Source organism: Lissotriton helveticus, chromosome 7 (assembly GCF_964261635.1).
Source record: "Lissotriton helveticus chromosome 7, aLisHel1.1, whole genome shotgun sequence".
NCBI lineage: Eukaryota > Metazoa > Chordata > Amphibia > Caudata > Salamandridae > Lissotriton > Lissotriton helveticus.
In genome coordinates, this window is record NC_136068.1 from 405093448 (window position 1) to 405105995 (window position 12548).

General features: G+C 49.4%; 1 protein-coding gene across 2 annotated transcripts in view; it reads right to left on the reverse strand.

Annotated features, from left to right (window-relative positions):
* LOC144766788 (inactive serine/threonine-protein kinase TEX14-like) overlaps positions 1 to 12548 on the reverse strand; it is a 1338527-nt gene that overhangs the window by 1118359 nt on the left and 207620 nt on the right. For both annotated transcript variants that reach the window (XM_078650521.1, XM_078650519.1), the window contains exon 3: positions 717 to 831. In XM_078650521.1, coding sequence (XP_078506647.1) covers positions 717 to 831 — 115 coding nt within the window. The remainder of the gene's footprint in view (positions 1 to 716; positions 832 to 12548) is intronic.

Sequence of the window (12548 nt, forward strand, 5' to 3'; positions counted from 1 at the left end):
TTTCATAATCCGATGTTTGAAGACAAGATGAGTACATTCTGAAAATATATGTAAATTGGAAGTTGAAAGATAACTAATGCTAAGTTAGAGATATTTTGCTGATGTTATTCCCCTTGCTTCCAGAGAAGGCCTGCTGTCACAGTTGGTAATTCATTACTTATGTGGAGGCTTTCAGATTTATAAAGTTATCTATGACACTGCAGAATGTATCCCTGTCCTGATTCAAAGAAGTGATCACCACTTGTAATCCTGCATTGGGTGGTCTGTAAAGTAATCCTGTCTGATTCATACCCCATTCTAAAACCAATACAAATGAATAATATGTTTAGTAGTAGTTTTCAAAGTGTTTCATTCTTCAAAAGTAGTGCAAAGGTTGGAGAAGCCCATGATCTAGATACCCTTATCAAACAGGTCAATCCAAAACCACATTCTAATACATAAACCTATTCCCAACTGGCATATCCATACAGATATTCTCTTAAATCCAGAAAATAAAGGGGCATACCCAAACCCACAGCAAATCTTCCCCAACAACCACAAAGAATTACCCAAAATCTACTTAAGAACTAGTAGACCTACACAGACCTACCACAAACTCATACCAAGCCATCCAAAAAGTTATACAGCTCTACCTGGACTCCCGCAGAGGCTTATCCTTGCAACTTTTAAGATGTATAATCAGTATCTATATTAAGGGGAAACAGAATGATACTCACTGGTTAGGGTTTGCTCCATGCAAGAGAAGAAAATCAGCAGTTTCCAGTTGACCAAACAACGCTGCAAGGAAGAGGGGTGTCTGGCCAGCACTGTTCTCTGAATCAACATCCATTCCTTTAAAAAAAGGACATTACGAATCACATTGGGAAGCTCAGGAATATATTCAAACAAAAAGATTCTATCAATGTGTGCTGGTGACTAATTTTTATTTTTATTTTGTATACATATATAAAAAGTGCGGTACTAGGCTCTCTCTTAGATTAGCAAGACGAGGGCACTATGTGCTTTTAAAATACCCCTCACACACTAAGAATCCCTTAGTGTCATGCTTCATCATTGGGGTCTTCCCGTCCCTCTACGGGGCGGGGCGTGCTACAACCTACTGATTACGCGGGAGCACTGATTTCGTGACAAAGGGCTATGAGTTAGTGCAGTGTATGTGATATCAGTGAAGTGTAGGGACCTAAATATGTGAGTATAAAAATTAAAAATTCCCTGGCTAGTAGAAAAAATATATTTTATTCACTTCTCTGGCTGGGAATGTTAAAAAGGGGTTTTGTGGTAGAGCTATTAGCTGGCTACCTGGTCGACATGTTTCATAAGCAGTCCCCTACTGCTTATTCATCAGGACCTCTAGTGGTCCCTACTAGATATTACTCAGTTCTAAAGTAGTAAGCCTAAAGTCCTACAAACCGGTAGCAAAAATAGGCTGCCAGTTTGAGCTTCAGGGCATGAGTTGGCCCTAGGTGAAGCGTGGTAGAAAATATTTTCCTGATTTTTTTTTCCGAAAATATTGATACAATGGTCTCTGTAAAAGAAAATGGGAAAAAGGGAAACCATAAACATATCAGTATGTTTGCGCATAGTTCTCAACGTCCACATTTCATTGGGGTCACCCAAATTCTTGGGTAACCAGTTTTTTTCAATGCGTACACATTAGGCTGCATGAGGAGAGACAAAAGTTATACGCAATTGTTTTTTGCTATTAATCGTTTGCCCATTTCCTGTAGCCCCTCAAATGCGAGGAGAAAAAATAATAATCTCAACAAATACACACACACGCGTAACTCGATACACTTAAAATGCACCCTTCTGACAGAGTGTCCAAGGACATGAGGAAACCGTTGTTGCGGTCAAGAGGACTAAGGTCTCGTTTTTTGGTGGATAATGAAAATAGACTTGAAAAGTTAAAAAGGCCAATGTTAATAAACCGAAGGAAAGATATGTATACATATTATTTAGACATATGTTGCGTGCCCCATGAGCCGGCAGACGAAAGGTATTCCACGCGGTCAACTGTAAAATAAAACCGCACCCTCTCGTCAATTACGTGTTTTCCGTAATTTGTTTTGACCTTGTTGCAAAAGACCAAGATTAAAGACTCGTGGTCGGAGTCTATTACTTACGTTACCGCTTGTGTACACTGCCTTATTCCTACCCTGGTGCCGCTCCGAGGGGATAAGAGCGTCCTGCATCTGCCATCTTTTGAAGCACTGCGCCCGTTGCATTGTCATCTCTGTCCGATGCCGGCAGACACTAGTGCGCTAACCCAAGAAGGCCGCCATCCGCGGGACATCCTTTGGGTAATCTGATGGTTTCGGAAGTATTTCTTTTCTTTTCTTGTTATCCATGAGGAGCAAATTATATTCAAGGAAGCTTTTTAGAAAAATATTGAACAGTTACGGGGTGATTCGCATGATAAAAACCTCTTAAGAAAAATATTTCAAAGGGTATTATTACTGTCAAATCGCCATGGCCTTATAGTAAGGTGGTTCTAGTCATGGAGGGACAGATGTTTTTCTAATGGACAAAATCTGGATTTTTTCTCTATGGTTAGTGGAACAATGCAGGGAAGGTTTACAGAAAAGGTAGGAAATACAGGCATTCATGCTGTAGTTCACACTCTCATAGTTGGCCCCAGGGTATTTCATCATTGAGGCTGTTTTTGTTTGACTTAATACGAAAAACCCACCTCTGTTCTTTTTCTAGGAAATGTTCCTCTTTGTCAACCAATTCGATTATTGTCCAGGAAATGTCCTCAGATCTATGGACGATTTAAGAAATGATTGGTCAATTTTGTACTGGATTTTTTGCAGTTAATAGTGCTTTTATGCTCCCATATTCTAGTCTTTATGGCCCTGCTTGTCATACCCACATATTCCAGGTTGCATGGGCAGGTGATGAGATACACTACATTGAAGCTGTTACAATTACTGAAACATCTCTGTTCCCAGGTGGTCCCATCACGGAAGGTCAATCTTTTGCCCTTTCTGGTCAGACAGCATACTTTGCAATTGCCACAGGGATGGTGGCCTTGTACAAAGTTTTTTTTTTTTTTAGAGTTAGTTCTGTCGGCTTTTGGTCTCGTATGTACCAACACGTCTCTTATACTCTGAGCTTTTTTATGGGAAAAGATGGGTTTTGGTATCTGAAGACCGCCACTGTTTAGGATCCTCCAGTTTTTGTTGATAATTCTTGTTACCTGGTTTGAGCTTGTGTAGTATGTAGTTACACAGATTGGTCTTTGCTCTTCCTCCTATAGTACCTTTTCCTCAAGAAGGCTTTCTCTGCAATTATTCCTCGCCCTTTTATATGCCTGGTCAATGAGTCTCTTTGGATATTGGCGAGTTTCCAACTTCTTTCGTAGGTCTCTGGACTGGAGTTTGAAGTTCCCGATTTCTGTGCAGTTCCTTCGATGGCGCAGAAACTGACCATATGGTAAGTTATCTCGTAGATGTTTTGCATGAAAACTCTGGTACATTAACAGGCAGTTCTTAGAAGTACTTTTAAAGTGAGCAGTGGTCATCAGCCTGCCATCCTTGGGGAAGATGTTCAAATCCAGGAATACTAGATTACTGTTCGAGGTGGTGCTGGTAAACTTAAGAAAGTCGTCTTGTAAGTTCAACCAGGTCAAGAACTGTTTGGAGGTCCTTTCATCTCCATCCCAGATGATAAGGATATCATCGATGTACCTTTTCCAGATCCTGATGTTATTCCTGAAAGGGTTTCTTGGGTTCAGTATCCTAGTTACCTCCAGATGATGTACATAGAGACCAGCTATGCTAGGAGCAAAAGTGCTCCCCATGCTGGTCCCGTGCTTCTGGAGGTATATGGTGCCATTATATTCAAAGAAGTTCTCTTTTAGTGCCAATGAGCAACACTCCATGATCATGTTGCGTGGGGTCTGGTAATCCCATTCATCTTCAAAGAGTACATCCTCAATGATTGTAAGGGTTTCGTTGTGTGGCAAGCTAGTATAAAGGCTTTCCACATGGGGCGTGGCTTGGACGCTGACCGAGATGGCGGCGTGAGCGATCAGCTCCGCGCCAGGTCCCACTAATCATCCTGAAATAACCACGGATCTTACCCCCTGAGTGGCCTTTTGGCGGCTCCTGGCGAAGCGGGACCAGGGGGGCTTGATTGCGGCGCTGTGGTTGCCAGGACGCGGCTTTTCCGACGTGTCCCGGGTCCCGGCGGAGCAGTGGCCGGACAAAGTAAGATGGCAGCGCTGGGAGCCTGACGGGGCTCGGCTCGGCTGGCAGAAGGCTCCAGACGGACGAGAGCTGCGGAGCGGAGTGCAGGGCGAGGGACGGAGCAAGGACTGCTCCGGTGCTGACTGCGGCGGGCTGGCGGCCGCTGCCGTCCGGGGGCCGGGCGGGCGTAGCGCCCATCCCCCCGCCTTCCTGCGCTGCTGACCAGGCAGGGTGCGGCGCCCCTGGAGCCCGGAGGGATAAACGGAGGTGGTGGCGGCCGCAGCTGGGACCCGTCCCTGGGGCCCTACGACGATCCCCCTTGCCGGGTGAGTGGAGGAGGCGGGCCTGCGGCCCAACGGTGGGCGCAGTGCTGCATTGCGGGGGGCTGATCTCCCTCTCCCCCCGAGACATCGCTGGCTATTGCGGAGGTGGAGGGGCGGCTGGCTTGAGAGGACTGGGGCCAGAGGAGTGTCCTTCAGGCGCTGCTGGGCTGTCTGCTGTGGGTTGGAACCGGACACGCTTACACCCTGCGGTGCATATTGGAGGAGGGAGACCCGGCTTGGGGAAAATCGCCGCCTGGGTGAATTTGGGCCCCTGTGCTGCCAGCCCGCGTCTGCCTTGCACCTCCCACTGGCTGCTGGCATTCTTCTGCTGAGGCCTAGAACCGTGGATAGCACCCTGCCGAGTGTGCTGGTAGTGCCTTGAATTTGTGGGCCCCTACGGAACTTTGGCCTCAAGGACTGGACGACTCTGGTGACCGGCTAGCCGTACGATAGGGGACGAACTATCGATATTGTAGCGATTCCGGAGTAGAGTTGTGGGAGCCAAGATGGCCGCTACTGGTGGACTGCCCGAAGTGCTTACCCAACTCCAAGATGGCGGGGCACCTGCTCCCTTGGACGCACTGACTCCGGAACTGCGGTTGCATAAACGGCTAGATAGTATACTGGAAGCGATCGCTGCCACGAAAGAATCCCTGCATCAGGACATTGCGCAGGTCGCCACGGGGCTGGGACTTCTCAAAGCAGATCATGCGAAGCTCGCTGACAAAGTGAAAGACAACGAGCAACTACTGCAGGAATTGAAACCGGCGGTGGTCACTGCGGAACACAAACTGGTGAATATAATGAGCCGCTTGGAGACCCTAGAAAAACGGGCGGAGGATGCAGAAAGTCACAATCGGAGGAATAATGTAAGGGTTGTAGGCCTTCCGGAGAAAATTGAGGGGGATGATGCTGTGGCTTACATGGAGAACTGGTTTACTACGGTGGTGGCGCCGGAGGGCCTCTCTCCCTTCTTTTCACTTGAGCGGGCGCACAGGGTCCCGGCTCGACCGCCTCAGCTGGGTCGACCTCCCAGGCCAATGGTGATAAAGTTGCTGCACTATAAGGATCGGGACCTCCTGATACAGAGAGCACGCTCACAGGGCCCCTTTCAGGTGGAAAACAGCAAGGTCACGATATTCCCGGACTATACTCAGGAGGTCCAGAGAAGTAGAGCGTCCTTCCTGCCTGTGAAGAAGGAATTGAGAGATGAGGGAATCCAGTACTCGTTGCTCTTCCCGGCCAAGCTGAGAGTAATCCTGGATGGTACGACTCACTTCTTTCTAACCCCGGACGAGGCTTGGGCATGGCTTGAGCTTTACCGTGCTGGAACTGACCGCGCTGGCAAAAGCGATGGGTCCGCGCAGCAGCCCCTCCGGATCAGAAAATCTCAGCGTATCCGGAAACGGAATAAACTTAAGATTGCGATGCAGAAGGCCCAAATGGAGGCGGACAGGAAGAGCGCGCTGGCGGCTACTGCGATCATCACGGGGTCGCAACAGGAGAAGACGCTGGAAGGATCTGACTCTGATGAAGAAGGATTGAAAACGGGAGGGGATGAATCGGACGTGGAGAGCACGAGGGGTCCGGAGGTCACTCCACAGACGGCAGAGGGACTGTTTAACGAGTGAGGTACCGGGGCGCGGCCCAGCTGTGACTTTTACGAGGCCGTGGCCTCTCTGGTCGCTATGTGTACACTCAGGGGGGAAACTAGGACCACAATGTGGGACTCAGGGTGTGGGGTGGGGGCTCCGCTGTTTCTGGGTCGGGCGCTGATCCACCCTCTAGAGGCCCATAAGGCCTTCTGTGGTAGAGTCCGCAGAGTAGTGTGATGTGTGTTATGTTACCAGTTTGGAACGGGGCTGAAGCTGGGTTATTAAGCCCTGTCCTGGGGAGAGGGGTTCGGGGAATTTTGTTGAGAGTTGGGGTTAGGGGATCCAACTGCTGCTGTGTGTGGGGTGTTGAACTAATGCTGATTTTGAACAGAAATTGCTGCTATGGAGACGTTACCTGAGTTAAAATGCCTCTCGTGGAATGTCCGTGGTCTCAGGACGATGGTGAGACGTCACAAGGTGCATGCCCACTTAGTGCGGCGTGGTGTTCAGATTGCTATGCTGCAGGAAACCCACTTGACTGACAAAGAATGCACTGCACTGCAGAGAAGGTGGCGGGGGCAGGTGTTTGGGACCACGTACTCGGCGTTTGCCAGGGGTGTGTTGATTTGGGTAAGAGCTGGGATACCGTTCCAGGTTGTGTCCAGGCGGGTGGATCCGGAAGGTAGATATGTGGTGGTGGAGGGGAGGTTGTACGGTCAGGAAGTAACGCTATGCAGTGTGTACGCCCCTAATACAGACCAGGCCTTATTTTTTGACAGACTAACGAGCTCACTAGCGCATTACCTGGCGGGCCCCATCATTTTGGGAGGGGACTTTAATTCAATCACTAATGTGGACCTGGACCGGTCCCATCCGCCACTGACCGACTCAACAGTGCGCAGGTTGGCTACCCAGAGGAAGGAGTGGCAAGAACGTTGGGGATTGTTAGATGTGTGGAGAGAACAACATCCTGCAATGAGAGACTATTCCTTTTTTTCAGCATTACATGCATTACATGTGAGGATAGACTCGATACTCTGTAGTGATCACCTGGCCGCCATGGTTAGGCACACGGAATACTTAGTTAGAACCATCTCAGATCATAATCCCTTACTGATGTCGGTGCAGTGGCAGCAGGTGAGATCGGTGATTCCCACGTGGAGGCTACAGCCAAACACACTGGAGGATCCGGTGTTTGGCGATGCTGTCCAGCAGGGTATAGAACACTATTTCAGGGAGAATGAGGGCTCGGCAGCGACAAGACTGGTGGAGTGGGATGCGATGAAAGTGGTGGTGAGAGGAGTGTGCATGGGCAGGTTTGCTAATGTGCGGTCATCGCTTTTGACTGACCAGGTGAGGGCGGAAAGTGTGCTGAGGGGATTGGAGCAGCGTAGACCTGAACGACCGGAATTACAGGCGCAGCTGCTTGAAGCCAAGGAATTAGTGGCGAGGGAGACCGAGCGGCTGCGGTGCTATGATTATAAGCTGTATATTACCAAGGTGCATGCAGAAAGGGACAAGGTTGGCACGCTCCTGGCCAGGCTAGCTAATCCGGAGCCTAGGGGGTGCCCGATAATGAGCATACGGACGGAGACGGGAGACATAGCCTATTCGCAGTCAGTGGTCCTATCACGCTTCGCGTCTTATTACACTGATCTATATGAGTCCCAGCTCACGGTGGACACGCCTGAAATACGTGCGTATCTGGAATCTATCGCTTTACCGGTACTAGCTGCCGAGGATGCGGAGGATATAGGAGGACCCATAACGCTGGCTGAGATTAAACTGGCTATTAACGGGATGGCCAAAAACAAAACGCCGGGCGTCGACGGGTTGCCCGTAGAATTTTATGTGAAGTTTATTGATGTATTAGCACCTAGGCTGTTGGTAGTGTACTCGGAAGCGGGACAGAAGGGACACCTACCCGACACGATGAGGGAGGCGCTGGTGGTTCCGTTGCTGAAACCTGGCAGGGAGGCGCTGGATGTGACGTCCTACCGACCCCTGTCCATGCTGACAGTGGACTACAAGATTCTAAGTCGTATCTTGGCTGCCAGACTTCTGCCGCTCATGACCAGGCTGGTTCATGCCGACCAGGCAGGGTTTATCCCTACCAGGAATACATCCATGAATATACGCCGCCTACTGCAGATATTGGACGGTGCTAGGTGCTCACCTCATGATCCAGTGGTGTTATCTGTTGACATTGAAAAGGCTTTCGACAGCCTTGAGTGGCGGTACCTAGATGAGGTGCTGGCGAAGTTCGGCCTCGGGGAGGGATTCCGACGGTGGACGAGGGTGCTGTACTCGTCAGCCACGGCGAGGGTGCGACTGGGGCCTTCAATTTCTTCAGCTTACCCGGTGCATAGGGGTACGAGGCAGGGATGCTCGCTTTCTCCTCTGCTGTTTGCATTGGCAATGGAACCTTTGGCAGCACTGGCGAGAACGGGCGTGATGTTTCGCGGTGTGACGCAAAAAGCAAAGTCGCACCATATATCCCTGTACGCGGATGATCTACTGCTGTACTTGGCCGATCCCGAACGGGCGCTGAAGGGAGCTGTAGCCATGCTATCAAGATTTGGAGATATGTCGGGCCTTAAGGTGAACTGGACCAAGACCTGTGTCTTTCCTCTGCGGGAGGGCACGCGCTGCCCCCCTCTTGAGATGGCAGTGCTCTGGGAACCTTCCAGCTTCACTTATTTGGGTGTCCGCATATATCATGAGACCACGAACCTATTGGACGGCAACGTGGGGCGCTGCCTACGCGCGCTGCGGGGCTGTGTAAACTTCTGGGCCTCTCTCCCCTTATCTGTGCTGGGCCGGGTGGCGCTTTTGAAAATGGTGGCACTTCCTAGGCTACTTTATTACTTTAGAACCTTACCGGTGTGGATACCGCGGCGAGTGTTTAAGGATTTACAGATGTTGGTGACCGGCTTTCTGTGGGGCCAGAAACGGCGCAGAGTGGCGTTGACGACTCTGACTAGGCCTAAACTGGAGGGGGGGATGGCGGTCCCTGATTTTGAATTGTACTATCTGGCAGCTCAACTACAGGTACTGACGCAGCATGTGGCCAGGGAATTCAGGGGCCCGGGCATCGATAGGGGGCTGGGTATCCAACGGCATGTCTTATCATTCATAGTCATGCAACAGAAACTGGAGATGAAGGACCTAACGCTGGAAGAAAGGACGCTCAGACTCTGCTGGAACAGGAGTCTGAAAAGAGCGAATATCTCCCGAGCGTACGCCCCTGAGATCTCGCTAGGGATGCTGACCGCGCTACCACATGGGGGCGATTGGTCCCCGCTATCGGACTGGGAGGAACTGGGGCTGCAAATGGTTGGAGATCTTTACATTGAAGGGACATTGGCCCCCTTCCGGGAGGTGCAGGACCGATTTGGTCTGCCGGACGGGGATTTCCTGCTGCATGCGGCAGTGATTGCAGCGATGCAGAGACACTGGAAGGGGGGGCTGGTGGAACCGGAGACAAACATGGCGTGTCAATACACAGTTATGGCCGCGGGCACTACCAAGGCGGTGTCCTGCCTCCATAATAGACTGCAGCGCGAGGGATTGGCGCCACTACTGGCGCTTAAAGCAAGATGGGAGGACAGCATAGGTAAGCCCATTCCGGATGCGGTCTGGGGCCATGTTTTGGAGCGAACCTGGAAGGGAACTAGGAACGCCCGTTTCCAGCAGGTACATTTCTTCGTCATCCATAGAGCTTACCTGACCCCGGAGAGGATAGCGCGATATTTTCGGGTCCAGGATGCCGTGTGCCCGAGATGCTTGGCACTTGAAGCGGACCTAGATCATTTGCTGTGGAGGTGCCCTAGACTAGGGCCGTACTGGCATGAGGTGGGAGAACTCCTAAACACGGTTACAGACAGGGAGGTGGACTTCAACATGGCTGCGTGCTTGCTGCTATGGTTCCCTCACACGAAGAGGACGAAAATCACCAGCAAATTTATTGATCTGGGCCTGATGCTGGCCCAGAGGGAGATTACCTGGCACTGGAAATCTAAGGAAGGGCCATCAGTGGGGCGGTGGAAGACTGAGTTGTTGAAATGGGCGGGCTGTGAAAGTATTGTTAGAATGCGGCAGGCTACCAAGTATGACAATGATAAATGTATGGACATGGCGAGAGCATGGGAAGCGATAGTGCAAGCGCTGCGCGACCATATGGCAGGGGATGAGACGGATGATGGCGAATGATAACTGGCAGGGACTACATGGAGCATTACTGCACAGTAGATTTTCCTGAGTGGTGTCATGATGGGGTTTTATTGCCATTTGGCTACACTCGCACTAGCAGCAGTTGAGTTCTGTAAGGGGGGGAGGGAGCAGGACACTCATATAGAGATAGATAGGTACACTGCTCGGGCCGAGGTGTATCGGTCGCTGGGATCTAGTAGGGGTTGGTAGTATAAGGGTTTCCGGCGCCCGTCCTTAGGGGTCGGTGAGGTACACGGACTTTCTCCTACAAGCTGTTCACCATTAGCACGCATGATAGGTCCACATCATGATAGATCCAGCACTGCTACTGGCTCCGACATCTCTAGTTGTAAATGGGTTGTTCGGGGAGTTGTTGTTAAGGGGGTTGAAAAAGCGGAAACTATATATTGTAAGTGACTGTCCATCTAGGCCTGGCGGGCACATTGGCATTTTCTTCATTGTATGACATACCACGCCGCCTGACCTCCGGGTTGTGGGCTGAATGGCTGTGTACGATATCCTGTCCAGATGTTATGTTCAATGATGCGCCGGGTGCACTGGCTGTCCTGACCTGGGACCTGTTTTCTGAATCCGCAATAAAAACTTCTTTAAAAAAAAAATAAAAAAAATAAAGGCTTTCCACATCACAGCTGATTAGGAGCTGGGTATTAGGATCAAAAGTCAGGTCTTCAAGTAGGTTCAGCACGTCTTTCGTGTCCCTCAGGTAAGTAGATGTTCGTTGGACCATTGGTCTGAGGAATGCGTCTGCAAATTTGGAGACTGGTTCTAATACAGACCCAATCCCCGAGACAATGGGGCGTCCCGGAGGATTGTGTAGATTTTTATGGATCTTTGGTAGCGTGTACAAATAGGGGGTCTTCAGATTTTTTTGACATAAAAAATCCCCTTTTTTTTCGTGATCCAATTGTGGGCCATTGCCTCCTCCACCATTGTGTTGATCTTGATTTTTATACTTTCGGTGGTGTCCACCCGGAGGACTTCATAGTTCCGTTGGTCTTTCAGGAGTCGCATGCATTCATTGTCATACTGTGTCTTATTTTGTCTTATGTATCTTGCTTTGTATTACTGTGGCACCCCCTTTATCTGCTGGTTTTATCACCATTTCTTTGTTGTTACTCAGTTCTCGCAGAGCTTTTCGCTCTTCATTGGAAACATTCTGGAACACTTGTCACTTGTTTGTTCAGTGGATTGAGTTCTTCGAGATCTTTCATAACAGCTTTTTCGAATGTAAGAAGTTCGATGGGTAGTGTATTGTCCATAGGAGTGAACTTCGATTTTGGTTTTAGTCCAGTATCTCCTTGTTCGGTATTATCCTTTTTGTCTTTAAAGAAAACTTGGAGTTTCAGGCGTCTTGCACTTCTTTGCAAAGATGGAATTTGTCCATGTTGGCAGTGGGAACATATCCTAGGCCCTTCTCCAATACTTTTTTCTGAGATTCAGATCATTCGATGTCTGTGAGGTTTACCACTAGGCTTGTTTCTTCGATGCGCCTGTCATGCTCCTCGTGGACACCCTCGGGGGTTCTTCTTCTGCGGTATTCCAGTGTACATTGGTTCCTCTCCTGTTCCTTCCTTAGTTCCGTCCTTGGCGTGCGCCTAAAAAAGACGACGATTGATCAAAATATCCATAGTCTTGTTGTTGGTATCCCCAAGGGGGAAAGGGCCCAGGTGAATGCTGAAAAGGTGGCGGGCCATATTGTTGCTGAGGATACATCATATGGGGTGGATAATTGTTCCATCCTCTTGTACCTCGATAGTTTGGTCGTCGGAAGTTCCTTCTTGTCCCTTCATACCTGGGGCTTTTATTTGTACTGGAGTCCGAACTGTTGGATCCAGTATCCGATGACTCATTGTCAGTGGCATTGTCACATGATGGTTTGTAATCATCTTTTATGTAGGGGTAAGTTCTTTCTTTGGTCCACCGGCTTGAGTCTTTCTTTAGTTTTTCGTACTTGCTTTGTTTGAGGGATGTTTCGAACTCATTTAGTGTTTTGTTTAGTTTGTCTAGGTATTTCTTCAAATTGGCAGGGGATTCGTAGTTCTTTAGCCGTACTTCAATCGTTTGTATCTCAACTTTGAGATCTGATGCTAGTCTGCTCGCGGTTTTTATTATAAGTACAATCCAATCTCGTGTGCACCGCCACGAGATTTCTGACCAATCAATTTTGAAGGTTTTGTCGTCAAGAAATATGAATGGTTCATTGCGAA